Source organism: Equus asinus, chromosome 1 (assembly GCF_041296235.1).
Source record: "Equus asinus isolate D_3611 breed Donkey chromosome 1, EquAss-T2T_v2, whole genome shotgun sequence".
In the NCBI taxonomy this organism is placed as follows: Eukaryota; Metazoa; Chordata; class Mammalia; order Perissodactyla; family Equidae; genus Equus; species Equus asinus.
The window spans coordinates 177,749,656-177,776,841 of NC_091790.1; the positions used below are offsets into that span (position 1 = coordinate 177,749,656).

At 34.6% G+C, this 27,186-nt stretch overlaps 1 protein-coding gene across 4 annotated transcripts in view; it reads left to right on the forward strand.

Moving 5' to 3' along the window:
* The window catches only part of PTPRZ1 (protein tyrosine phosphatase receptor type Z1), a 177,244-nt gene that overhangs the window by 32,809 nt on the left and 117,249 nt on the right, over nucleotides 1–27,186 (forward strand). For all 4 annotated transcript variants that reach the window (XM_044760653.2, XM_044760686.2, XM_044760730.2 and 1 more), the window contains exon 2: nucleotides 24,001–24,066. In XM_044760653.2, the coding sequence (XP_044616588.2) occupies nucleotides 24,001–24,066 (66 nt within the window). The remainder of the gene's footprint in view (nucleotides 1–24,000; nucleotides 24,067–27,186) is intronic.

A 27,186-nucleotide genomic window follows, 5' to 3' on the forward strand; every position in this document is an offset into this window, starting at 1 on the left:
GATGGGGCATGGAAAGTGGCAGTAGGTTTTGACTATACATGTCAAAGCATGTCAGAGACATTCATTGGCTTGACATCATTTGTAGAGTAGTTTGCTTGTTCTTCATTGCCTCATACCAATGAAAATAGCGAATTTTCAGGTTACACCTACACTATTAAAAAATAAAGTTTATTATCTATACTTGTGGAAGTTAAACGGGTTGTATTCAGTATGCATATAGAATAATAAGTTGTAGTCATTTTTAAGTTGACAGTTTGATGTAATGGCATACTACTGTATTATGTTTACAGAGAGATTTCCCCTCAGAATGACTCCTCGATTTTAATTCTGTAAGGCAGATATTAGAATTTAAACTTAAATAATTCTCTTACATGTGAGTATTTTATCTAAACATCTTATCTAAATAAACACTATTCACAGGAGTTCACTTTCATCAGTAAGTAATAATCTGACTACTCAATAGATGGTGAAAGAAAGAATAAAACAGCTTATATAGTAAGAGAAATTATTATTTTTATTATTATTTGTGTGTGTGAGGAAGATTCTCCCTGAGCTAACTCCATTGCCAGTCCTCTTTTTTTGCTTGAGGAAGGTCAGCCCTGAGCTAACATCTCTGCCAGTCTTCCTCTACTTTGTATATGGGATGCCTCCACAGCATGGCTGATGAGTGGAGTAGGTATGCACCTGGGATCCCAACCTGCAAACCCTGGGCCACCAAAGCATAGTGCATGGAACTTTAACCACTTGCTCATGGATCCAGCCCCAGAGAAATTATATTTTTATTTACAAATATCACATTAATAAAAAAACTAGAGTAATACATTTTGCTATTATTAAATGTACAAGGACAAGTCTGAAAAATAATTTTTAAACAGAGTGATGTTTGTTAAAAACCTTGCTCGTTGGACTGAAGATCTATACACCATGAGAAACTACTTACGTGTGTTCAAAATGAATAAATATGCAAAAGAATTCCAAGACATTTATTTTCCATTATTGTATCTGGCTGAACAACTAGGAAAAGATATTTTATAAATGAAACCTTAAATTTCCCATTAATTTATTAGGAGGTATGTATATGCTGAATGATTTTGCATTTTATTGTTTGGCGATGGATCAGGACCATATATTAAACAAATGATCTCCGGATCTGCCTAACTTTTCATATGGTTTAATTTAATCATAGGTGTAGGAGAATATTTTAAATGATTAGAAAATAACGTCAATTTTCTCATGGTTAGGAGAGTTTATAGATTAAAATGTGTGGAAAGGTCTGAGGTCAAGGAGTTTTGAAAATATGTAAATTATCATATTTTAACAATCTAATTTATCTCATATAGACATATATAAACTTTTCAACTTACATACTTAACAAAATTAGGAGTAATTAAATGCTCTACACTTTTTCACATGTGTAATGAAATTAAATTCTGAATTTTTTAGATCATATTTATGAGATACTATTTTCAAATGCAAATTAAATAAGACCGAGTTATCATTTGAAGGCTGTATGCTCTTGTTTTAAGCAGATTCATCTTCTCATTTGTGTGCCCAGTGACGAAATGACAATTGAATTTAGATATTCAGTCTTTGGGTACAGAACAGGAAGAAGTTAAATGGCCCATGTGAGAATTGATTCGATGACTTGGTGTTGGTCATGTCAGGTTCTAACCAAGTGTGCCAAGTGTTGTCAAATAAGCGTAGAGGAAGAAGATACCATGTTTTAAATTAGAGATGGTTAATTACTTGCTTGTAGAACAATTATGAGTAAGTTCTCTTTAGGGTTTTGGTGAAATGTATCAGTGATGATTAGTTAGTTAGGATCTGACCACATAATCACAATTTTATGTGTTTAGCCAACTGGTGTTCAATCGCATATCTATCTAGTTCAGCCATTTCTGTAGCAGCTGAATTTATGCATCATAAACAGCATATCTTATCAAATGTGTGGTTCAGTTGTATTGGAAAAGAATATCAAGTATACAATATTTGTATTTCTTAGTTTTTATTCTATTTTTTCTCTTCCTTTTAAGAATGCTGGTGCATCCACCCTTTATGTTTCTTTCTGTCTGTGTTATATTTTTAGTTTCTGCGTCAGATTTATTTTTTCCCAGCCTTTCTAGTGAGGCTCTAGAATGGTCTTATACTTCTCTAATGATTTTCTCTCTCTATTTCTACTACTCTTTAATTACAAGTGACCATGCTTTAGGTAAGCTCCTCCTAAAAATTAGGAACTTGAATAAATTGATATTTTAAAATAGGTCACTAAATAACCATTTAGATCCTAAAAGTGTTCCTAGTAAGCAGTTTTCAGGCTAGAATAACATCATGTATGACACCATAGAGATAGTGCTACTCATCTTTTTGAAATAAATGCCAAATAATCTTGGATAAGGATTAGTGAAGTGCAAACATAGAGCAAATTATTTTTGTACATGGAAAAAAACTATAGTGTTGAATCTTCCATGGAATATTCATTGGTGCCCGAAGATTTTGTGGAGATTTATTTAGGATTTGCAGGATATTCAGCAGACGTATTTAAGCTTCAGTATTATTGTGACATTTCTGATTGTTCTGTGTATTAAGTATGAGTACTGTTGTTATGTTTGAATCAATTTGCTTGCTCTTCCATTTTGAAATTTAAGCTTTCATCTTGCTCTTTACATCTTGCCTTTGAGACCTATGTAGAGCAGAGGGTGGGGATGAGTTATGTGGTGAAAATAGGGGAATTAACTGGAAGTCTGAGTATCAGATTGAGGCCTTCAGGCACACTCCTGCATCCTGGTCTCCGAATGCTAAAAGCATGTGGACGACAGATGTGGATATTTGGCACTCTACAATGAAAAATCTGTGTTATCTTGTGATCACCATTCGACAAACTCCACTCACCAGGTACATCCACTCTGTATTTTAGTGTCTTACTCGTAAATAAGAAAGATCAGTCAAAGACAACCAGATATTTAAGCAAAGCCTCCAGTATGAAAGTCATCAAAACAAACAAATAAATAAACAGAAAAAAGGAGCTGAGAAGAAAGTGAGACAAAGCAGAAAGTAGAGTGAAATTTTGTAGTCTACTCAATATATTTAGAGAGATAATAGAAGATTTTACATTCATAATATAAGAACAAGATACTTTAAAAATATCGCAATTAAGAGAACAAGAAAGAGCCTTTAGAAATAATGAGGAAATAATGGTTGAAATAAACAATCAAATATTAGGTAGAAAATTTTCCTAAAAGTAGAACAGAATTCCAAAGATGTGAACAATAAGAGAGAGGAAATAAAAGTAGACTATCAATCCAGAAAATCGAGTATCTAACTAATAAGAGTGTCGTAAAAAGGAAAAAGAGAAACAAAGGAAAGAAATTTATGAAAGAAATATCAAGAAAATATTCTAGTTCTGAAGAACATGGATCTCTAAATATGAAGAGCCAAAAAAGACGCAGTATAGTCAGTGATAAAAGATCTAGACCAAAGGAATATAATTTAAAAAATGCGAAATACTGGGGATAAAGAAAAGATTCTAGGGCCGGCCCAGGGGCATAGTGGTAAAGTTCACGCACTCCACTTCGGTGGCCCAGGGTTCACAGGTTTGGATCCCGGGTGCAGACCTAGCCCTGCTCATCAGGCCACACTGTGGCAGCATCCCACATAAAATAGAGGAAGATTGGCACAGATGTTAGCTCAATGACAGTCTTCCTCAAGCAAAAAGAGGAAGGTTGGCAACAGATGTTCGCTCAGGGCCAATCTTCCTCACTAAAAAAAAAGAAAGAAAGAAAGAAAGAAAAGAGTCTGAAAGTTTAAAGAGGAAAGAAAAAACAGACTCAATTTACAAAGGACTAAGAATAAAAAAGGAATCAAATTCCTTAACATCAACACTGGAAATTAGAGGACAATGGAGCAGTACATGCCTCGAAAAATTAGGGGGCAAATTTATTTTCAACCTACAACTGTGAAGATACAACAAGACAATTTCAGACATAGAAAAATCTCACAGTTTTCATCTCATGCACTTTTTCTCAAAAGCTGCTGGAGGATATGCTTCAGTGCTCCAAAAAAAAAAGGGAATAAACCCATAAGGGATTCATGGAATTCAGGAAACCAAGGTTGCAACCAATGAGATAGCAATCAGAATGAAGGAAAATCTGAGGATACCAGCCAGGCAGTGGGCTGTGGTGCTACCAATTGGAACAGAAGGATTTCAGGGGAAAAAATAGAAATGTTATATGACAGAATTCATTGACTGCATCAGATAATTTAGAAATCGATACATGTTTTAGAGCTCTGGAGATGTTTTACAGATTTGGGGAAAGTTAACAATTGGTCCTGAAAAAACTAATCCAATTTTAAAAAAGGCATGGGTTATCTGCCAGAGAAAGACAAAGCTGGTTAAAAGGCAAGTATAATCATAGTACATAGCATTCATCAATATTTACATAATTATAATGTTGAATATTTCTAAAATATGTCCATATTGAAAGTTTGGAAAGACAAAAAAAGGGGTTATTTAAGTTAGACGGTAGGGCCAGCTGAGTGCTGTAGTCGTTAAGTTCACAGACTCTGCTTTGGTGGCCTGGAGTTCATGGGTTTGGATCCTGGGTGTGGACCTACATACCACTCATCAAGCCATGCTGTGGAGGCGTCCCATATGCAAAATGGAGGAAGATTGGCACAGATGTTAGCTCAGTGACAATCTTCCTTAAGCAAAAAGGAAGATTGACAACAGATGTTAGCTCTGGGCCAGATTTCCTCACCCCCGCCCCCAAAAAATAAAAAGTTAGAGGGTAAATACTTATCTATCAAAATAAAAAGGCAATATATAATTTCTAAAATTCAGAAGTCAAGAAATCATAGTGAAAGTATGTTTTCTAAAGTTATGGAGTTAAGTTACAGAAGAGATAGCTAAAAGAGTTGGAAATTGTGGCCTCTGGGAAACTGGACTAGAGAGGTGGAGTGAGATGAGGCAGGTACAGCTGTCTCCCATTCTCAGTCTTGCAGTAGCACTTGAAGGTTTAAATGACATGCATGCGTTATTGATAAAAATATTTTTTAAAAGAAAAAAAATTACCTTGGAGGCTGTTGGAAGTTTGCAGAGTAGGCGAGAGTAGAAGAGGCCGTCTTTGTCTTTCTGACTTCACTTCTTACTAATCATCCCTGCCCTCCCTCCGCCTCAGCCGTGCTGGCCTCCTTGCTGTTCCTTAACCACATCAGGCTTGATCCTGTAGGGGCTTTGCACCCCGTGCCAGGACTGCTGTCCCCTCCGGAATCTGCAGGCTCCCTCACTCATCTCCTTCAAGTCTTTGCTTGAATGGCACTTTCTCAGCCAGGCCTCCCCTGACTAGCCGGTATACAATTGCACCTGCTTATTCACCTGCCTTATTCTGCTCCAGTGCTTTTCTCCATAGCCTTTATCACCTTCCTCCATACTATACGACTGACTTATCTATTATCTTCCTTGCTTACTTCCTCTCTCCCCTTACTAAAATGAGAGCTCTGCAAGGATACGATGTGGGTTGATTGGTTAGTTGGCTTTTCACCAGTGTATCCCAGGTGCCCATGATGGTGCTGGGCACACAGTAGGCAATCAGTATATATTGGTTGAATGAATCAATTAACTAAGTGGAGGAAGGAAGGATCAAAGGAAGGGCAGAAAGAATGGAGGGATGGGTGAAACACGGGGCCCCAGTTAGGAGGCAAGTGCATTATTTCCTAGACAAGGTGGTGGTGGTTTGAGTCAAGGTAAGTGGAGAGAAGTGATTTGAGTTAGATTTTGAACAGAGTACTGATAAAATGGTGGGAAAATACGGTTATTTCTAAAGCCAAAATTTCATCAATTTTGTGAACTGAAAATAAATAAAACTAGGATTCTAATATATGTTACTAGAAATTAACAACATTCATAGCCATGCAAAAATGAAATTTTGAAATAATTGTTTCATTTAAACCCGTAGAAGTTCTGGATTTGGAGTGAAAAGAAGAATGGTACAATAACTTAGCTAACAACAGTAAAAAAAAGTTTTTGTAGAAGATTTTCCAACAGTTTTATAATCTATTTAGCTTGGGTGTAGGTTACTGAGATGAAGATTTTTGTGCTTTGGGATATAAAAACTCATATCTAAGACTAATGAAAGGTGTTCAATATTGCACTTAGTCTTTTTTCTATTGAAAAAACATTACATTCAGTTCTTATTGGTAACAATTTAGGGAAGCAAATTGTTATCTATAATGTTTGCTTAGAAAAGAAAGCCTGTATATTTCTTAATAATTATATAGGTACACAGTTATGACTGGCATGGATTTAAGCTGTGGGATAATCAGAAAGAGATTCTGTGTTCTCATTCTGACTATATATTTGAAAACACTGGTTATGGATTAACCTGATTACATAATAATTGGCCAGTTTAATGAAATAAGCTCTTTTTTTCTTGTCCCAGGAATAGCAATAACTAGTTAGTATGCATTGTGATTTTCTTTCATATTAGGAATCAACATTTCTCTATTGGATCACATAGAAAGTTACTGTTCCTGCCTCCATTCTGATGCACACCCGAGTAGATAGGAACAGCTGCCCTCCCACTGTCTCGGGTTCTTCGCTTCTTCCTTTTCTTGTCCTTCCACAGCCCCTCCCTTTTCGGAAACCTAGATGGGTGGCAGGATGTGGTGGGAAAGCGTGCTTGTAAAAGACTGCAACTTCTCAAGGCCCTTCCCCCTGCCGGGGGCTGCTGAGAGGAAGTTTCAAAGTGAAGAGAAAACGATACAGAGGAAGCAATCCCATTCTCAAGTAGTTTGCAATGGAAACACAATTATTTCGCCAAGCAGTTGATTGTAGCACTCGTTCATGACTCTGCCTTTCAGAGCATCAGATCTATCATATCATATCTCATATGTCATATAAGAAAAAGCATTATATATTAGGAGCCTTTTATTTATATACACAGACACACCTGAAATACTTTTTGTTTTAATGAGCTGTTCAATGTTTCATTAAACTATTCAATATTTTAGGCACCTAGACAACTGGAAGGTCAGTCACTACATTTATCTCAATGGCAAATCTACACAGGAAGAATATAACAGGGGAAATTCATTAAAGTTCTATTAAAGAGTTCTTAATAAAAAGTAGAGCTGTTATGAAAAGGGAAATGTCTGTCTGCTATATTTGAAATAGAAAAGTATGATGAAATATTTTCCAGTAGTATGAAAACTAAGATTCTTTTACCCATAAAGGGCTAATATATAATTGAATATTCCAATAATTGAACAGAAGTATTAGTAATTTTTTAAAAACCCTGTCAATCCAGGAGAGAGTTTGAAGTAAATTTCATATATTTATTGTGAACTTCAATCATTTTATATGAAAATAATGACAAGGCAAAGTTTGCATTTCATTATCGATGTTGTGTCCCTGTCCACTGTTAGAGAGCAGTCAAGTATGGGAAACACAAAACAAGAGATTTTGATAAAGTTGATGAGATTTAGCACTGCTTTGTGTCCTGTATTTATTGATCCTTTTTATTCATTTTTGTGTTAAGTATGTATTGAGCACTTATCCTGTGCCTGGTACTAGAGAGAATTCAAGGATTGACTAGTTTCTGCTATTAAAATGAACTCCAGATAGAAGGGAGACAGACAAGTTTTGCATTCAATGAAGGAGGATGACAGCTGCCGTTAGCAGAATGTATGGAAGCACAGATGTTAGTGCCTTTGGTAAAAAGGGGTCAAGGGAAGGGGAATTTTTAGGGTAGCAGGCTTGAGTGTGTTACAAGGGCCCAAGAACACAGTCTAGTGAGGAGAGAGAGATTGAAGCCCAAGAAGTCCTGGAAGAGGTAGGAGTTGGGAAAGTGTGGAGACACTTTTCTCTATGAGATACAAGGGGAAAGAAGTCTATGAGTGAAGGTTAAAGGTAATTGAAAGGTGGAGAGGAGGGAACTTGCAAAATTCCCTGTGGAATGGCTTCTGTTTTCTTGGTGATAACAGAATGTTGGGTCAGCTCCTAATAGTAAAGGGAGAGATTTAGCACAGTCACTGGTCTGGGAAATGTTGATGACTAGAGAGGGGTAAATGAATTATAGGTGACAGGGAACACTCCTTTGAGACTGTAAATCCTAATTTGTAGTTTATTCATTCGGTGAATATTTACTGAATACCTACTGTGTGCCTAGATTAGGTGTTGAGTATGCAGTGGACAAGACAGACTCATTTCCAATTCTCAAGGAGTTCACAGCCTTGCACAGTAAACAGATAGCAAAAAATTATTACACAAATTATTATTCAGTTATAATTGTGAGACTGTCTAAGAGTCATAATAGAAAGGACTTCTTTGAAGAAGAGGTATTAATATACCACATGAAGGGTGAGAAGCCTTGGATGTGAGTAAAGAGACAGAGAAGGGAGAGAGTGGTGATACCCAGGCAGAGAAATGGCTGAGCAAAGGCTCTGAGGTTAGAAGTTGCTTGAGAATATTAGGGCAGTGCTTGCCCCCCGTTGTGTCACGGTGCCTCTGGAGGGTGACAGGGGTGCCAGATATTCATCTGTACAGTACTTCTGTGTTACCCTAACATGCTGCAAAATGATCATTTCCTAACTAAGTCATGATATTAAAAAAGTTTGAGAAGCCCCCGTGCTAATATTATAAATAAGTCCACAGACAGCTGGCTTGTAACATGAGAGTTTATCTTGGGGTTACTTACAAAGAGAATGAGGCAATTCTCTTACCTTAAACAGCATGTATGAGGGACATTTTTCTCTCATTTCTTTTCTATTGAATACTGTCAGTACAATGGAATGGGTGGAATTACAAATTATTTAATATTTAACCAAAAGAATTCTCAATTTATTTACACAGGCAAATTAAATAATTCAGGAAGTCATTCATAAAGTTCTGGCAAAAGTAATCCAACTAACTTACTGGGAAAAACTGGAACTGTTGCCTGGAATTACACAGCCGCATGGTCTATGTTTATTTTTTAAATTGCATACTTATCCTCTTACCTCTATATTCAGCACCTATTTAAAAGAAGCAAAAACCTGGCTTGGCTTTTCTTAGCTGTATGTTGTTATACCTCTGTGGAATGATGTGTGTTTACTGCTGTCTTAAATCATTGGTTTGTGGTTGCTTGATATTATCTGAATTTTTAAATCACTACTTCTTTTTGTTTGTGTAGAAAAAAATTTTTTAGCATAATTTAAATTTCTGGTAGTGATTTGTGTTATCACTTGCAATGGTGCATATTGTTGAAAGTCCTATGTAAGCTTTATGCCTAGAAAAGATTCCACTGCTCTTTCTTCTTGAACCCAAATGTAAACTTCTGGAGACCCAGAGAGTGTGAAAGGCGTGGAAGTGTGTGTCCATGGCAATCTGCTAGCTGTGTGCAGGAAGTTACAGTGGCATTAAGCCATGAAAAGGATCAATTGTTTTTGTGAAAAATCCTGAAGACATGCCTTGAATTCAAACAATCAAGTTCATTAAAATCGTAAATCATCTGTTAATCTTTTTTTTTTTCCTGAAATATCCTTGGTGGTCAGTGGTGTTTTAAAGACCAAAATGAAAAATATGGTTAAAATCAGAACATAATGGGATTGTCGAAGACCACAGAATAAAATCTTCAATGCCTTTTCTTCTTGAAGAGTTTTAGTGAGAACTAGCTGTACGTCTCCTGACGATAGAACTGAACACGATGTGCGGTTTATAACTTTGATGCATCGATTCACTCGTGTGCCAAGCACCATGCTGGTTTTACAGATGAAGACCTCCCGGGGTTTTCTTGTTACATCCAGAAGTACTGCTAGATTTCCCTTATATAATTTAGTGGCCTGGGCATTAAGGGCTACCTTACATGAGGGGCTGATAAAATTACATTAATTCTTGTTGAATGTGCCATGAGATGGGGGTGATCTTTCACCCTCTGAGGAGAGCTGGATAAGGAAGGCCCATAGGGCATCACAGCGTGCTGCACACAGGCTCCTGCTGACTGCCAGGGGCTCCGTGGGAGGTGGAAAAGCTGTGTCAGGGCGATGCCGTTGTCATCACTTCCCCCGGCGTGGAACACCACCCCAAATCACCAGACACTCCTGATCAGGAGGGAACAGCGCATTATCTGGCCACTGTAGTAACTGGGGGTGTTCAGGTACAAAGTGAGTGCACAGTCTCAAGAGGTCTGGCTGGGCTCTCCTTGGGAAATGCCAAACTTCTTGGCCGATAATGCTCCTTGCTCTGATACCAGAGAGTCTTCTGGGAGTTCCATCCCCACAAGAAACGTTCCTTCTATTTAAATATTATACGAGGCCAAACATTTCAGTTAGTTGGAGATACATAGATAACGTTTAAAATGAGGGAGTTGACAGTTTCTGAAAGCTGTTTTTCTTGAGGTTAAAAAAAAGGTGGTTTAAAATAATTTGTATTTCAATAGCTACTATTTTCTTAGCTTGCCACTAAACTTGACTGACGTGTTAAAGAACTTTAGGCTTTATTCTGCTAGTTTGTGACCTCCCTGAAGAGGCCCTGTTTTATTTAATCTGTGCATCCCTAGTGCATGGCGTTTAGTATAAAGCCACTAACTGTTAAATTAGTTCTACACAAACATTCCATTTGTTTAGCATCTTTCTGATGGAACAAGGCATTCCACAGAATTGGATTTTTTAAGTAACTAAAATATGTCCTTTAAAACACAAAATATTTATTTTAAAATTTCCCAGTTTATGATAAAAATCTTTCTAAAATATAAATAGGTTTTTCAACTTTGTTAAAAATATCTTTAACATAATTTAACTTTTTAAATCACGTCTCATATCAGTATTCTCATCTGTAATAATTCCTTAACGCACTGTTAAAGAGTGAGTGCCATTTTTCACAACATTAAATAGTCCATTACTGGTTTTGAGGTTGTCTTTCTGACTTTTAATGGTGGTTTGGCCAACTTCCTCAACTATTCACTGTCATTTTTGATGCTATTTGAATTTCTTGCCTCGGATTTTCTCCTTTACATTAGACACAGTTGCCTATATTAGGTGCATTACTGTGGGATAGTCTTTGTGACACTTACTGTCTTCAGGATTCTTGATAGTTGTATGTATGTTGAGGATGTCAAAATTTCACCTCTAGGTATTGCTAATGTGACATAAGAGGAATTCTGTGTACTCATTTGCTTTGGAGATATTCTGTAACTATTCAGCTTTTAAAATCAATTGATTTCAGTTTAATTAAATTGAAATTTGTATATTATTGATTGCTTACTTCTCCTTTGGATCTTTTCAAATAGATTAAGTATGTTATTGAGTAAAACTGACTATAAAAACATAGGTAAAAAAATGTATATTTCTCCTTCTGTTAGAATTCAGTGAATGTATGCCTGAAAGTGTCTTCATGTAAAATGACTTGCCACACCCTATTTGGTTGCAAATTAAGTTTTTTGTTTTGCAAAGAAGATAATGAATCAGTAAAATTCTGAAGTTGAAAAAAAAGGAATATTGGGATGAACTCCAAATGTAAATTAAATATATATATGTCTGGACTAATAGCTATGTGTACTTTATCCCTAGCATGCATTGATATAATTATTATGCCTATTCTGTAGATATGGGAATTGAGTCTTAGAGAGAAACCTCGACTTGCCCACAGAGGTAGTAAGCAATATGAGGCCATTTTAAACAATGTAGTTGGGTAGTATCTCACATGGAACATGAAAGAAAGGGTAGAGCAAACTCCTGCCTTAGTAATACATTAAATAACGTGTGTTCATTCTACAAAATAATGTGTAAATAGAGTTCAGTTTGCTTCCCAGAAGAAAATATTATTGCTTATGTTAATATATTGTCTTATCCTTTATAAACACATTCAAATGAATTAATTCATTGGATCCCAAACCACTCATCAGTTAGGAGGACCTTATTTTTCAGATAAACGAACCGAGGCTCTGAGGAGGCAAGTGACTCTTCCGAAGGTCCCCAGCTGGGAAGTTTAGAAGCCAGGATTCACATTCCTAGCTGTTCTGGCCCTAGCTCTAATTCCAGTCTCTTTCCATTTGATATACAGCTTTTCAAAGTATCACAAATGAAAAATCACTTTTTTTTTTCCTCCTTAACTAGAGGACGAGTTGAGCCGTTGTGGGAGGCACTTTGCTGCAAACTATATGACATGAATATAAAATCGTCAATGAGATGTAAGTGCTAAATATAAAGACACAAGATCACTAAACATTTATCTTTTGCCTTTTCTTCCTGTAATCTATGTTTAGTCAGTATGACCATTTAAGAATAAATATGGGAGAAGAGAAGAGTATTATTTTTAGTGAAAAGTTTAGCATTTTTATATTTGAGTAGACTTGGAGTGGTAATTGTAGCATTTCTTGTTAATCATAGATCTGTTCAGTCACTCCATTGTTTTTTATTGTAAAACTCAAAACGTGAATAAAATAGTATTCACTTGAGTACAAAATGGGTATTATGAGATTTTATTTCTCAAGTTAAATCAATATGTCTTTGGCTAGACAGATAACAGATTATCAATTAAACATTTTCCACCAAAAAATATTTGTCATTAATGAAATTAATGGCAGAAGTACAAACTTCACAAAAGTGTGAAGTCATTCAAATGTTTAAAAAATATTAGTGAAAATATAAGTTCTATTTCAATATCTTAAGTCTTCATGATATATCATATATAAACTTCAAGGCCTAAATCCCTTCATAAAAAACATATTCTTTTTTCCCTTGAGGTGCAAAGATGCTACCCTTGATCTGTTGTAAGATGCTCTTTTTTATTTAAACATCACCATTATCACATTAGACACTGCGGGAGTATGTTAATTATCTCGAGGTGTCCCAGTGGCCCAGTAACTCCGAGGCAAAATGCCAGCAGAGTCCTGGTTGCCATCCAGGTCGAGAACACTGCATTAACTTGTTCAGTCTCTTGACATCCTCACAAACAGAACGGTAAACCAGGAGAGAAAGCATATTTGTTCCAACTGAGTTAACTATTCCAAAATAAATAATATCCAACCCCTGGCCAACCATTTGTGATTGTATGTAAAAAGTAACTAATGAGCTGTATTCTCCAAGGCTGTTAATTATGTACTGAACAGGAATGCTTTTTAGATATTGTTCCTCTGAGTGCACTAAACCTGGGTTATCTAGGCAACCTAATGAGCATCTTTGAACATCTGTCACTGCAGAGAGCTTTCAAGTTTCAGGCAAAAGTTGGGAAAAGCTGTTGCAACAGTGGATGAGTAAGACCTAGTGCTGTCATTGGTCAGGATAGGTCACCAACACAAGACTTGAAGATAAGTGTGCTGTAATTGATGATCGAACTGACTCCTCTTTTCTTAAAGTAGACTTTGGTGGTTCACAGAATGAGCATTGTGGAGACACCAATTCCATGGATATGGAATGCACATATCTGCATGAGAAAGATAGAGTACAAGTGAGGTACTTTGCAAAGAGTGGAGGCATTGTGGGAGGAGCGGGGGCCATAAAAGTATCAAGCAGAGGGAAGTGAAGCAAATAAAATGATTCTGCCAGCTAGATAGAACATCCCTATACTGCGCCAATCAATTAAGCCAATTGGATTTGAGCAATTTCCACTCACTTCAAATAAATTTTATAACAGAGCAAAAGAAGATGATAAATAATAATCACTTGATTGTCTAGTGGCAAAGAAACATCTAAACCAATAAAGCAATAGATGTAGTCATTTTTGTACAGTTATGAAGAAAATCAATGACTAATATAGGTAAGTGCTTATTAACAATTGAAAGACAGCTAATTATGGATGTCATCAAAGCATTTAATCCTTAAAATTTGCCAGTGGGGAAAGTGGTTCTAAAATGAAGAACTTCTTTAAAATGCAAACAGTATGAACTTTTAAATAAACAATAATCTTAAACTGCCTTAAGTCTTCTGAAACAAAGTGTAAATGTTCTAAAAATCTTGCTTTTTAAAATGTATTCATTTTGGAATGTAGCTAGGAAATTAGATAAGGATAGTCCCTTTAAGTTTAATTAAAATTAAATATTATGTTTTTCAGTGTTCACATTGTTCTTGTGGGACTCAGTTGAAGGTTTGAATATAGGAATTTATATTTCCATGTGCATTGAGTGTCCATACGTATCTTTAAGACTAAAGAGTATCAGGCACCAACAGTAAACAAATGAATAATTTTGTGACTGAACAAGCCCATGCTGTGCCCATGATGTAAATGTTACATTGTCTTTTGGATTTTGCTTCACTCTTGAAAGAAAAAAGTAAATACTTGAAAAATAAATTCAGAAAATACGAGTTGGTAGAAGCATATTTTTTGCAAAGAGCTTAAAATGGTTTAACATACCCTATCTTTTGTTGCAATATCCCTGTTAGTAAACAGGAGCTACGTATCTTCATTTTACAATTGTAGAAGCACAAGCAAGGACTTGGACTTGTCCAAGGTCGCCTCTCAAAGGGAGAGGCTAGATTTCTGACCCTAAGAATTAGCGAAAAGAGAAACAAAATTTTGATGTGTGTTTACAGTTTAAATTAGGTGAATCTACTATGCTCACCTGATTTCTGACTGAAATATTGCCCAAGCCTAAGTCGACTTAATGAGCAATAGTGTCTGACTTATTAAGCTTGTAAAATATATTGGCAAATCGAAAATATTTTAAATCATTAAAAATCCAGTGAAAAATTACCAGTCTGTTTATTATAATGAATATGCTTCCTATGAATAAAAGTTTCTTTTTACTAGACCGGTAAAACAAAAACTCTAAATGAAACATGTGACAAAAATGAATTTTCAGTCAGTACCGTGGAAAGAAGTCAAGAAAATCTTTCTGCCTTGCCCAGACATAACTACATAATGAATCAGTCAACACACTGGCTGCAGTTTTAACATGTGATCCACATCTATTTCAGAATAGATTGCCAATTCGTAAAGTTGCCAGATTTGCCTGTTTAATAAGATAGATACTTATGTTTGGGCTTAATTTTATCTAAGCAAAAGAGTATTGTATTAGAAGTAAGGCACAAATTAAAATAAGGCTTTTTCAAGGTTTACCATAAAATAGACAATCCAATCAATCTGATCCTCATGGCCAATAAGATGATGTGTGAGTTGGCTGCATTATTTTACTATGGCTCTTGTTTTTCACTTTCTTGGCAGCTAAAATGCTCAGATTGCCTACCATGTGTAGACTTGGCTATGGTTTCCTAAACTTAACTTAAAAATGCTGTTAATACTAGCTACTGCATGCAGTCTCTTGTGAAGAAGGAGAAGCTTTTACTACAAAATCCAAAATAAGAAGTGAAAAATGTGTTTCAAGCCTTTTTGTTAACCAGTCTTCAAGATGTATTTATACATTTGTCTCTGACCTATTTCGCTGTAGAATCAGGGATATTCTTTCAGAAGTGCATATACATTTAAAATTTTTAAAATACAGTATTTAGGTAATACAAACTCATAAAATACATACAAAGCATCAGAACATATAAAAAAGTAAAAATCACTCCCAATGGCACTGCATGGAGAAATTGACATTTCTGAATATATATATAATATTTTCAAAATTGTATCATAACTGTTGCTAATGTTTTATATCATGTGCATTTTGCACATCAGGAAGTATTTTTGAAACATGATTTTAATGGATTCACATTGTTTTGTATTATGAACATTACATAATTTATTTAAACTTCCCTCAATTTTTGTACATTAACATATTTTCCAATTGTTCACTGTTATTTTCAGTACTGTAAACATCTTGGTATGTGACACTCTCCTCATTTCTGTTAATCTTTTAAAATATATTCCTTGGAATGGAATTACTGTCTCAAAGGATATGAAGCATTTTAAGAATCTTGATAACTCTTCCCAGCTTACATTTCATAAAATTTATACTAGTTCCTGCTTCTGCTTGTATGTAGAGGAGTATCTAAAGATATTCTGGGCATCATTGAACATTACAAAGATAAAAATAATAACATTTGACAATTTGATAGCTGAAAAAATGCTATCTCAGTGTTACTTTAATTTCTGTTTCTTTGATACTTAGTAAAGTCTAACAGTTCTTTATAGGTTTATTAATTAATTACATTTGCATTTAAAAAACTTGTCTGCTCATATATTTGCCTTTATTGGTTTGTAAGAATTCTATATGTTTGGAATATATTGCTATATTTGTTCATTGTGCTTTAGCAGTCACCATTAGCTTAATATTTGTAATTTGCGTTTCATTAAACATTTTTCTGTAAAAGTTTTGAATGTTTTGTACTCAAAGCTATGAATATTTCTTTATGATTTCTTTTGTTTCTGCACACAAAGACCTTCTCCATCTTGTAATAAACTAAATATTCGCTTACATTTTTTTCTTAGTTTTTGTGCATCCCTTTTTAATCATTCTTTGATCCACTTGGAATTTATTTTGATATGTGTGTGAAGTGTGATATAACTTCTTTTTCTGAATAGCCCGTGTTCCCAGTATGGGTTGAACTTTCCTACTTTCCTTATCTGACTGTGATGTTTCCTCTATCATGAAAATTAAACTTGTATCTATACTAGGTTCAAATTTAGTGCTATATCCTTTGTTCTATTGATCTGCCTGTCAATTTATCTTTTAGTAACTGGTTAACCAAGCCCCCACTATTTCACTCTTTTTCTAAACTTTATTATCAATTATTATTTTCCATTTATGTTTCTATATGAACTTTAGTATAATTTTGCCAATTAAAAACATCCCGTTGAGATCTGACTTGTTCATTAATATAAAAAGAACTGATATCTTCTCCACATTCAGTGTTCTCATTTAAGGGTGTGGTAGGTCTCTTTATTTGTTCACATGTCCTTGTATATTAATAGTAGTTCCTATCTTTATTTATGCAGTTCCTTGATGTTTTATGCTTTCCATGGTAAGTGTGAATGGAATCCCATTGTATCCTCTAATTGGTTGTTTTAGTGTGCCAGTTGTCCAAAACCTCCCAAGCGATCCTAATCACAGAGCTACACAGCAGACATTCTTGCTCTGCATTTCAGTGGAAATGCATGGGCATAAGACTTCACAACAGAAAGGTTATTTGGATTGCTAAATCACAACACACTATTATTCTACAGATAGCAGTATAATAGTATAATAATGTAATAGTACATAACACAAATATCAGAGCACATTATTTTTATAATTTGATGAATTCCCTGTTTTCTACCCACTTTCATATGCATTTTCTTAGACAAATTTGGTTCTCTTCCTACTCTTATTATTTTTAGCTGTTTCTTCTAATAGTTATTTTTGCACATGTTCTTTCTCTCTCTGGTCCCATTATCACTATCTCATCAACAATTGGGTTTTTCTTTTATGTTGGAATAAATTCACTGTTATGTGTTAAGCAATGAATTTGTGCCATTTTAGTGTTTTCTTGGTGTTGCAGAAGGTTGACAGGGAAAAATGGGATACTTCATCTCCTATAGACTTTATTTTTATGTTAAGCTCAAACTAGCTTAATGAAAACTTTCATCACTCATATCATTTAAGCCTAAGAAATAAATTTTTCAAAGTTAAATCACCTTTTATTTTAGTATCCAAAAAGTAAAGAATTCTTCAAGTGAACTGTTATGATGTTGTAAAATCTTATTTATTAACTTGAGAAGATAATCAGTGATTTATTATTACGTAGAAAAAGCAGGCCACCAAGTAATGAAATAGTATAATTCAGTTTATGTAAATGATACATTTATTATATATGCATAGAATAACATCTAGAAAATCTTATATACATGCACAAAATTGTAAAGAATGGTTATCTTTAGGAGACAGGATTATAGGTGATTTTTAAATTATTTTTGCTTATCTTTATTTTTCTAATTGATCTGAAACAGGCATGTATTACTGCTCATGTGATAAAGATCAAAATCATTAATATGTTTTAACAGAAAATATCTTAACTTTAGAAATACAGATAAATCACATTAGGTTAAACACGTATATCTAAATATAAGAAATTACACTGGCTACTTTTCTAAGACAAACCTGTGAATATTTTGAACTTTCATTGAAAAGTTTTGAATAGGTTTGGTAGACATGCTAGAGTATGACACCTGCACTCTAGTAGCTTGTACCTTTCCAGAATTCCCTATCTTCAACAATATGAATTCATGTGCCTTCCTGTTTGATAATAAATTGCAATTTATGTTTTGAGACTATAAAAAGTACTTTTATTTTTAGACGTTTGCAGAGGGGAGAAAACCAATGTAACTCTTCTAACATTGGAAAGCAGCTGAAATTGGAAAACAAATGGTTTAGGAGGAAAATAATATATATGTTTTAAAAAGCAATATGGTTTTAAGGCATTTGGCTACATCTGAAGTGATTAATAGTAAGTATAATATTTGAACTATTACTATATCCTAAACAAACCTGTTATCTGAATCACCGTAATTAGCTAAATTATCTTTTTTGCATATATACCAGATACAAGTTAACATTCCAGATAGGTAAAAACAGGCTATGTCATAACACAATTAGACAGCAAGCTAATCCCTAACATTGAATGACGGGAAACTCCACAGAGAAAGTTTGCCATGTGTGATATTATAGACTGCATGCTATTCTCATGGGCAGATTTCATTTTACTTGGAAATGTTGCCTTAGTTAGCTACTCAAGTTTTTGGGTTAGCTCACTTGGATAAAAAACTCAGCTTTCTTATCAAACAGAGGCATTTACAATAGAATATCTGAAGAAATAAAGGACTTTTTTAGCCAGGGGATATGTTCACAGGAGTTCTTTAATCAAAAACTGATTCTCTTCTTAAAGGAACTCCTATTTCTGATTTTATTTTTTTTCTTCTCTGAGAGAAGACTTCTATTATTTTGTTTCCAGGAATAGATGGTTATGACTGCTGTAACTGTCAACCTTTTTTTTTTTATCACTGCCACTTCAATCTTACTCATGTCTGACTATCAAGTGATTTAGTGGGTAATAATTGCTCTGATGACACTAGAGTGTCTCCAGGAGTTTCCAGGTCCTTCTCCAAGTGGTCACCAGCCACTTTCTTCACCCACCCACGCCCCAACCTCTTTCATGTCAGTTAGAAATGGGTATTTATTGCATACTCTTCTTTAATATTTTCTCTTAAAATATACTCAATGTCTGAAATATATTCAGCTCTTTTCAGTCAACTCAGCAGACTATCTCCTTTTCTTTTTTAAAAGAAATCTAGATAAGAGGAGACAGTAGCATGCAAACAAAAAGTGTGAAAATTGCTATGACGCTTGTATCATGGTGGGCTGTCCCCAAGAATAAGTCCCTAGTGGCTTATGCAGACCCTCCATGAGAGCCCAACTGGCCTCTCGAACCTTTTCCACAATTTGCCACTTCTGGGTGCTCATGCCCTCCTCTGCCTGGAATGTTTCTCTCCCTCTCCCAAAGTCTCTCTTCGTCAAAGTCTTACTCAAGGCTTTAAAGAGTCACCTCTAATTCTGTTCCTTTTACTCTGCTTTTCCAAATTTTTATCATCAACTGACTTCCTTTTCCCTTCTTCTGAAGTTCCTTAGTGAAATATGCAGGTATCATTTACCTTGGAAAAGTCCACTTTGAGAAATCCAATTTTAGAATCCTCCTCTTCAAACTTCTATCTGTGGTTATTTTCTACCTGAAGTTTCTTTTTCTATGGACCACTCTATTTCTTCTCCCTGTCATATCTTTGGCCACTTTATAGCATCAAAATGTGTGTGTGTGTGTGTGTGTGTGTGTGTGTGTGTTTTGTCAGAGCAGTGCTGCTAGGCTGTATGGTGGGGGGCAGGTGATAAATTTTTGATCAACATGAAGCAGACACTTTCTTTAGGGTAAGGGCAAAATCAGAGGCATTTTTATAATTCAAAATATTTATAATGATATTTTTAGTAGAAAATGAGCGCTTTGCTTTTTTTTTTGGCTTGAAAAACTGAGCAAAAGAAATGCTAACTTTATATTTTCCATGATGTAGTTATCAAAACTTTGATTTCCATTATCTGAGTGTAAACAAAAATAAAGGAAAATGTATATATACACACACATACATATACATAATACAAATTTGCAGGTATGTAGGTGCTCAAGGTAAATACAAGATAGAATATATTGAAACAAACATTTAAGGTTACCTGAAATAATATAAAACAAATTTATCTCAGTTTTGTTAGCATGTCAAAAAGCCACTTCATGAAGAATATTTTTTCAGGATAAATTTTAGAGTAGCCTTAAAAAAAGATATACTAATGTCTATTTTCTTGTTCTGTATCATGTGTACAATTCATTCCTGAAATTTATTTCTTGGTTTTATCACTACAAAACACTCACACCAAAACAGACCTGGCAAATACTTTTAAATGGAAATAAAACATTAAAGCTAAAGAAACTAAAACTCACAGAAACAGAAAAAAACATTCTATAGTTTATTATTTTAATTTATTTGAAAATGTGTAAGCACTTTGATAGATTCTATTTTATATAGGATTTGCTGGTTTTCAAAGTATATAATACAACAAAAAAAAGTAAAACTAGCTTCTTTTTTCTTGCTCATTGGAGCTATCACATCTCATCTATCAGACATCTAAGTAGAATTTTAAAAGTGGGGTACTCTCTCACGCCCAAGTTCTATGTAATTAGCATATGAATGTGTAACGGATTATTTGAAGTAACAATTAAGGGAACAATACATAAAGGAACTGAAGAGAGCTACCAACACCTGGGAATCTTGTATTGAAAAAAGCTTTCTTAATGTAAGTAATTAAAAACCAAGGACAAATGCTCATTGTGTAGCATTGAAGCCCTACAAGGAAAGCTAAAATCTGCTGATATTTTGCTGTCATGTTTTAGACTGAATCATTAAAACAAAAGCTTGCTGTTTTATTGATTTCAATGGAATACTTGTTAAATGTGGGTTTTGTTAGGTATTTGAATCTTCTGAAATCTTCAACATGCATTTATATGACAAAATGTCTCACTTTTAAAAAATATTTATATTTAAAACATACAATAGATGATAAATCTTTTCCCTATGACCAGTGCAAAGTTTCAGAGGAAAATTCCAAGTGATGGCCAGGTCAGTTCAGGTATACAGTCAATTCTCTGTAATTTAGCTGTCCAAATAATTCCTGTAGGTGAAGCTCTAGCCCACTGTATTGCTTCATTTTGTTTCTCTTGAAGGCATACGTGCTATAGGGCTTTCTGCTCAGACAAAACCCCTTAAGAGAGTAACCAGTAGCTCAGGATTGTTAGGAATCCTTGATATTGGGGAAGGCTCAGAGGGGTGCAAGGCAGGAACCATGCATTATTGTTCCCACTTTCGTCACTTACTACCTGTACAAACCACTTACAGTTCTTTGGCATAAATTTCCCTATCTCTAAATAGGCATTTTTTTTTTTATAGAATGTTAAAGTCTAAGTCAAATGACCTTTGAGGCCCTTTCTAACATCCAGTTGTACATATTCCTTGATCTTGAAGAAACACTTGTCCCCAGAATTTAACCTTAAATGACTACCATTTTAAGGGACAACTCTGTTTGAAGAGTAAATTATGAACCTAATATTTAATTTTTAAGTAGAAAAACAAATATATACATGATTATTCGTAGCAGCATTATTCATAATACCCAAAAAGAAGAAACAGCCCAAGTATCCATCAGTCAATGAATGGATAAAGCGTGGTATATCCATAGTCAAAATAAAAATGGCACCAAAGTTAAATGGGGAAAGACGACTTTATTCAAGGCTATTGCAATAGGGGAGAGAAGCCAGAACCACGTCGGAACTCAACTCTGATGAAGCAGAGGGGGTATGGTTTTTTAAGGACGGGGCACCGTTGGAAAACTGCTGCAGGACGTTAGGGGGAAGTCATAGGCCATCTGTGTTTGCTAATTGGCTTTAACCAAAGGAAAAATAAACTCATCTTTATGACAGAAGATAGTTTTTGCAACTTGGAGCAAGGCACCCCAGCAAAGTTAGGCTCCTACACTCCCACAGAAACTGGGGGATGAGAACTATTTCCTTTTATGGTTGCATTTCAAAGAGATGGTTCCCCTATCCTTGAGAAGTACATTCCTGGTGGTAAGTGTGGCTATTAGAAAAGGTTTACATCTCAAAGAGGTAGAGAAAGAATTAACAAATACGTTTTCTAAACTAAAAGCTCTCAGAAAAGGGAGGTCAGGGGCCTAGCGTCAGGAAGAAGCCTGTCCAAAGGTTAGTCAAGCTGAGGGGAACTTTAAGGCCTTTTGGTCACCATAGAATGAAATATTATTATGCAATAAAACGGAATGAAGTACTGACACATGCTACATGGATGAACCTTGAAAACATTAATTATGCTAAGAGAAAGTAGCCAGTCACAAAAGGCCATATATAGTGTAATTCTGTATATATGAAGTGTCTAGAATATGCAAATCTATAGAGACAAAGTAGATTAGTGATTGTCTAGGCCTGGGGGTTATGGGGTTGGGGTTGTGGGTGGCAACTAAAGGATATGGGATTTCTTTTGGGGGTGATGGTGATGTTCTAAAATTGTTTGTAGTGATGATTGCACAACTCTGTGAATATACTGAAAGCCATTAAATTGTACACTTTAATGGATAAATTGCATGATGTGTAAATTATCTTTCAATAAAACTGTTATAAAAACAAACGTGTTGAAATGTGCTAAATCGCCAATGGAATATTTACCTATATTTATGAATAATAAAAATTTTAAAACAAAAACAAAATGCATTTCTCCAAGGTAAGTTTTGGTTTTGAATAATCTATAGATTCAGAATGTGTATTTCTGGTAGCTGTCTTATTTTTAATTTTTATAAAATAAGTTAGTAGTTGCTTATTACCGTATTGTACTAATCATAGAGTATATGACACGGAAGAGAGGAAGATAATTTCTGCAATATCCTTAGATGTTTGCATCCCTGAAATTGGGAACTGTCAGTAAAGAGAAAATAACCATGTAGCAAGAGTAATAAGAAATAGAGTTTCTTTTGCCACCTGATGAGAAAGATAAATATACATATGATACGGTATGGTATAAATAAATCTTTGCATTCAAATGAAAGCTATATTGATAGAACCCCAATTTATGAATAAATATTGTTACACTAGTTCATTAGTAAACTAGCTATTTGTATACTTTTCTACAGAAACAGTTCTGTCCACCTGATCAGGTTCCAAACCTAGCTCATAAGGTTTATTTTACCCATAATGCAGCTGACATGGAGTACTAATGTTAGTACAGTCTGTGATTAAGGGACAATGGTGCAGGAAGGAGGAGGATGAGTTATCACATCCTCATTTCTTGAGTGCCAGCGTGGCTCCAGGAAAAATTTTGAATTATGCAGAGTAAGACTGGCTTCCATCCATTTTCTTTTCTGTATCCCTTGCCCCATGTGCAAGATCTGGATCCCCTATCTGTAGGTCATGGGGCATCCACTACTTTTATGATGCCTCTAGCTGCCCGCTGCATTATTCCACTCAGGCATCTCTGTTCCTCCAAGGGGCAAATTCACCTTCCCTGTCTAACGTAACCCTTCTTCCAGCCAACATACACACATTTAAATACCCATTTCCTCAAGGCAGCTAATCTTGTTTTGCATTATAAAGGAAGCAGATTTTGAAAACACGATAACCTCTGGGTGTCCTAGAAGGATTTACAGATAAAACTTGAGTTGAAAACCTACAAGTAGCTCTAATTTAGTAGGAGATTGAACAAGCTGCCCTTTCTGACCCCAGTCTCTCTTTGGGATGAACCTCTCTAGGTTGCTCCTGCTTTACCCAAATATTTACTTGGTCCTTGCGTAAAGTTCAGCATTCTTTAGGTGTGCCCCCTAAAATTTACGCTAACTACCAGAACCGGGACAATGAAGGCTATAATGGTGGTAGTTGGAGTTGGGAGGAGACATTGGGAAGGTGACATAGAAAGGAGTAATCAAGGACCATTTATGGTATGAATAATTAGGGCATCTTATTTTTTTTAATTTGGACACACACTTTTCTACACATTGATAAATTCATTTTTCTTGGTTATAGATTGGGCTTATGGATACTACAGACAACAGAGAAAACTTGTTGAAGAGATTGGCTGGTCCTATACAGGTAAACATTTTATTATATAGTGAGATTCAACAGAAAATTTTATTGTTTTCTATCTATTTTTGTATGTAAAAGACGACTTTGTAACTCACGTCATTTTAACTTAGCTACATGGATATGCAATTAGATTAATAAAAGTATATCATATGCATAATGATTTTTAGTGGACTTTCCATTAGCGAATTTGATAGTGTAGGCATATTGGTATCAGATAGAACTGGATTTGAATCCCAGGTCCACACTAGCTATATCTCCTTGAAAATAATTCATAACCTACCTGAGGCTCAGTTTTTTCATGTGTGAAATGGAGCGTTGTTCTGAGCATTAAATGAGATAAATGAAGTTGACATAGTGCCTCCTTATAAATCAGAGAGCTCTCAATAAATGTTAAATACTATTGTTGTTATGATCACAGTAGTGATTTTTTTATGCATTTAGTAAATTTTGATGGGATTCTTGCTATCAGAAGGAGCTTCTTTCTGAATTACTGTGCTGAATTAAATGGAATCAGAGTCTAAAATGATTTTGTACAATTTCCGAACTTGGCATAGAGCATCGTGAATAGCTGAAGTTGGCTTAAAATAGTTACAACCAGAAATCCTGATCAGAAACCCTAAGGGAGAAGAGAAGCTTTAGGCCTGAGAGGAAGAGCGTGGGTGGAATCTGGATGGACCATGATATGCCTGTGACCATCTGAGACAGAGTTGAGGGGTAGAGTTGGGTACTTACTAGAAATGAGATTGGGTTGATAAGATGGAATTGGATTAGAACGGCTTTAACATGTGCCTAGCCAATTTGGATTTTATTGTATAGATGCAGGGCAGCAGCATGATGGATTTTTGTAGATAGACGTGCATTTTATGTCTTTTTTTATTCTTTCTTTAAAAGTAGTAAGTATTCATTATAGAAAATTTAGGAAACACGTTCAAGCACAAAGAAGAATATAAAAATCATTCTTTCCTCTGTCCATGGATATCCACTAAAAACATTTGTATATTCCATTTGGGCCTGTTTTTATTATATTACGTTTGTATACTTTGTACATAGAGTTTTGCATCCAATTACTCTAGAAATTATTTTTGAATATTTCCTCATTTCAGTGATGATTCTTGTTGATGATGGTACTTAATGTCTGCATTCTATTCTATTGAGTAAAGGTTTTATTTTTAACTATCCATTATTTTTGAATATTTAAGCTACTATAAACCATGAAAAATAGGTGAATAGATTGATATAAGTTTTTATTTGTATTTTTATCATTTATGTATATCCTTGTTATGTAATTACTGAGTAGAAAAAAAATAAAGGCCTTCACAGTTCTTGACACACACAGTCTAATTACCTTCCAGAGGTTACACTAATATATGGTATGAGTACATGGCCATCCCACTGAATGCTGTCCACCATTTGATTGATTTGATTTGATTGACAAAAGGTAGAGTCTCTTTTTTAATTTGCATTTTCCTGATTATTTAATTTCTTGAATCATCGCTAACAACAGGCTCTAGGTTAAGGTTTTGGGAGGACATATAATAGATAAATACTACTTGAGGTAACGGATATGTGAATAAGAATGGTAGATGTGAACAACTAGCATTCAATAGTGGGTGATCCATTGTTTATCCTAAAAAATTTCAATTTTTTTTTTTATTGGAAGTGTACATGTTATTATCTATTTGAATAGATTTGCATCTTAGTTTCTCTAGCCCTGGGCCAATTTTTCTCTATTATATATACCACTCATATAACATAAAGATTTTAAAGTAAGTTATTTTGAGTAATAAGTAAATATAACTTTTAAATACTTTCACATTACATTTAAAGTAGGAGTTTTAAGTAAAGTAGTTAAACAGAAGAGGAAAGATATTTGCCCTTAGTCTGACTTTATTAAAATAATACTAAGGCTAAAATAATATTAACAATGAAACAATCATCAAAGAAGATCAAATACAAAGACAAGTCCAAAAGAAAAAGTAAAAATTTTGTAGAAAATAATTGCTAACATGTTTTTCTACTTCTGAAACATTTGGGAATTTTGAGTATTCAAATATATTTCTGGTTATATGGCTCAAGAATATTGTTACTTTTAATGAATTACTTAAGAAAGTCTCCTTAAATGACTTTGATTATAGTAAAGAAAAGCCAAAATGCTTCTCCTAAAAATTTTTTTTTGGCATCTTTATATTCTTTAATGGTAAGTGTCACTTATTTTTACAGAGGGGAAGTTGGTTTTAGATAGTAATATATATGCATTGATATGAAAGATGAATTTTTCATCTGTTTTTATATGTACTACCAATTGGGTTCTAAGTTTAACTGATGTAACAAAGTATCATATTATTGTCTTTTCAAAAATGTTTTATACTTTGTAACTTTATATCTGACAACTATAACCCATTTTGTCTTTCATTTTCTCCAAAATTGAAATCCTAGTGTTTTGTGAAAGTTACAGCTAAATTTTGCCTCTAATAATTATGAGAAACATGTTAGGAAAGACTACAAATGCTTGGAGCACGTCCCTAACCATGGAAGATGACAGCGTGATGGATAGCCCCCCTATTTCCCCTGGAAAATATCTGCTGATGTCACCATCTGGGCATTATTTAATACAGGGTATCTTTTTAAAAGATTTATTTAGATATCAGCAGTAGTCGTTTGGGAATGCTGCTTCCAGGATAAACTTTTCTCCAAGGAGTTTTTCATGAAGATTAAAATTCTACATGTTTTGGCCTGTTACATTTATATTTTTATTTTTAACTATCAAGAATATCACAAGCCATCTTTTAAAAATTCACCACTCTATTGTTGTTTAGGTCATTTTTGCTATGGATAAAAAGTAATATTATAGCTGTTGTAGAAAACTTGATACATAGAGGTATGTTCATAGAATAAAAAGCATCCTGGTTTAGTTCTGTTTACTAACTTTCTAGTTTCAGAAGTAGAACTGAAGCAGATTATTTTCCTCTAACCAGCGAACCTTTAAACAGAGAACGCAGATATTTACCAGGTGTGAGTAAATGAAAAACAAGCTTCGATGCATCCTCCATTCTCCCTAAACCTAGACTCAGAAGATGGAGGACCTACAACCCAGGGAGAGAGAGGCTTACAGTTCTTAGCATCGCA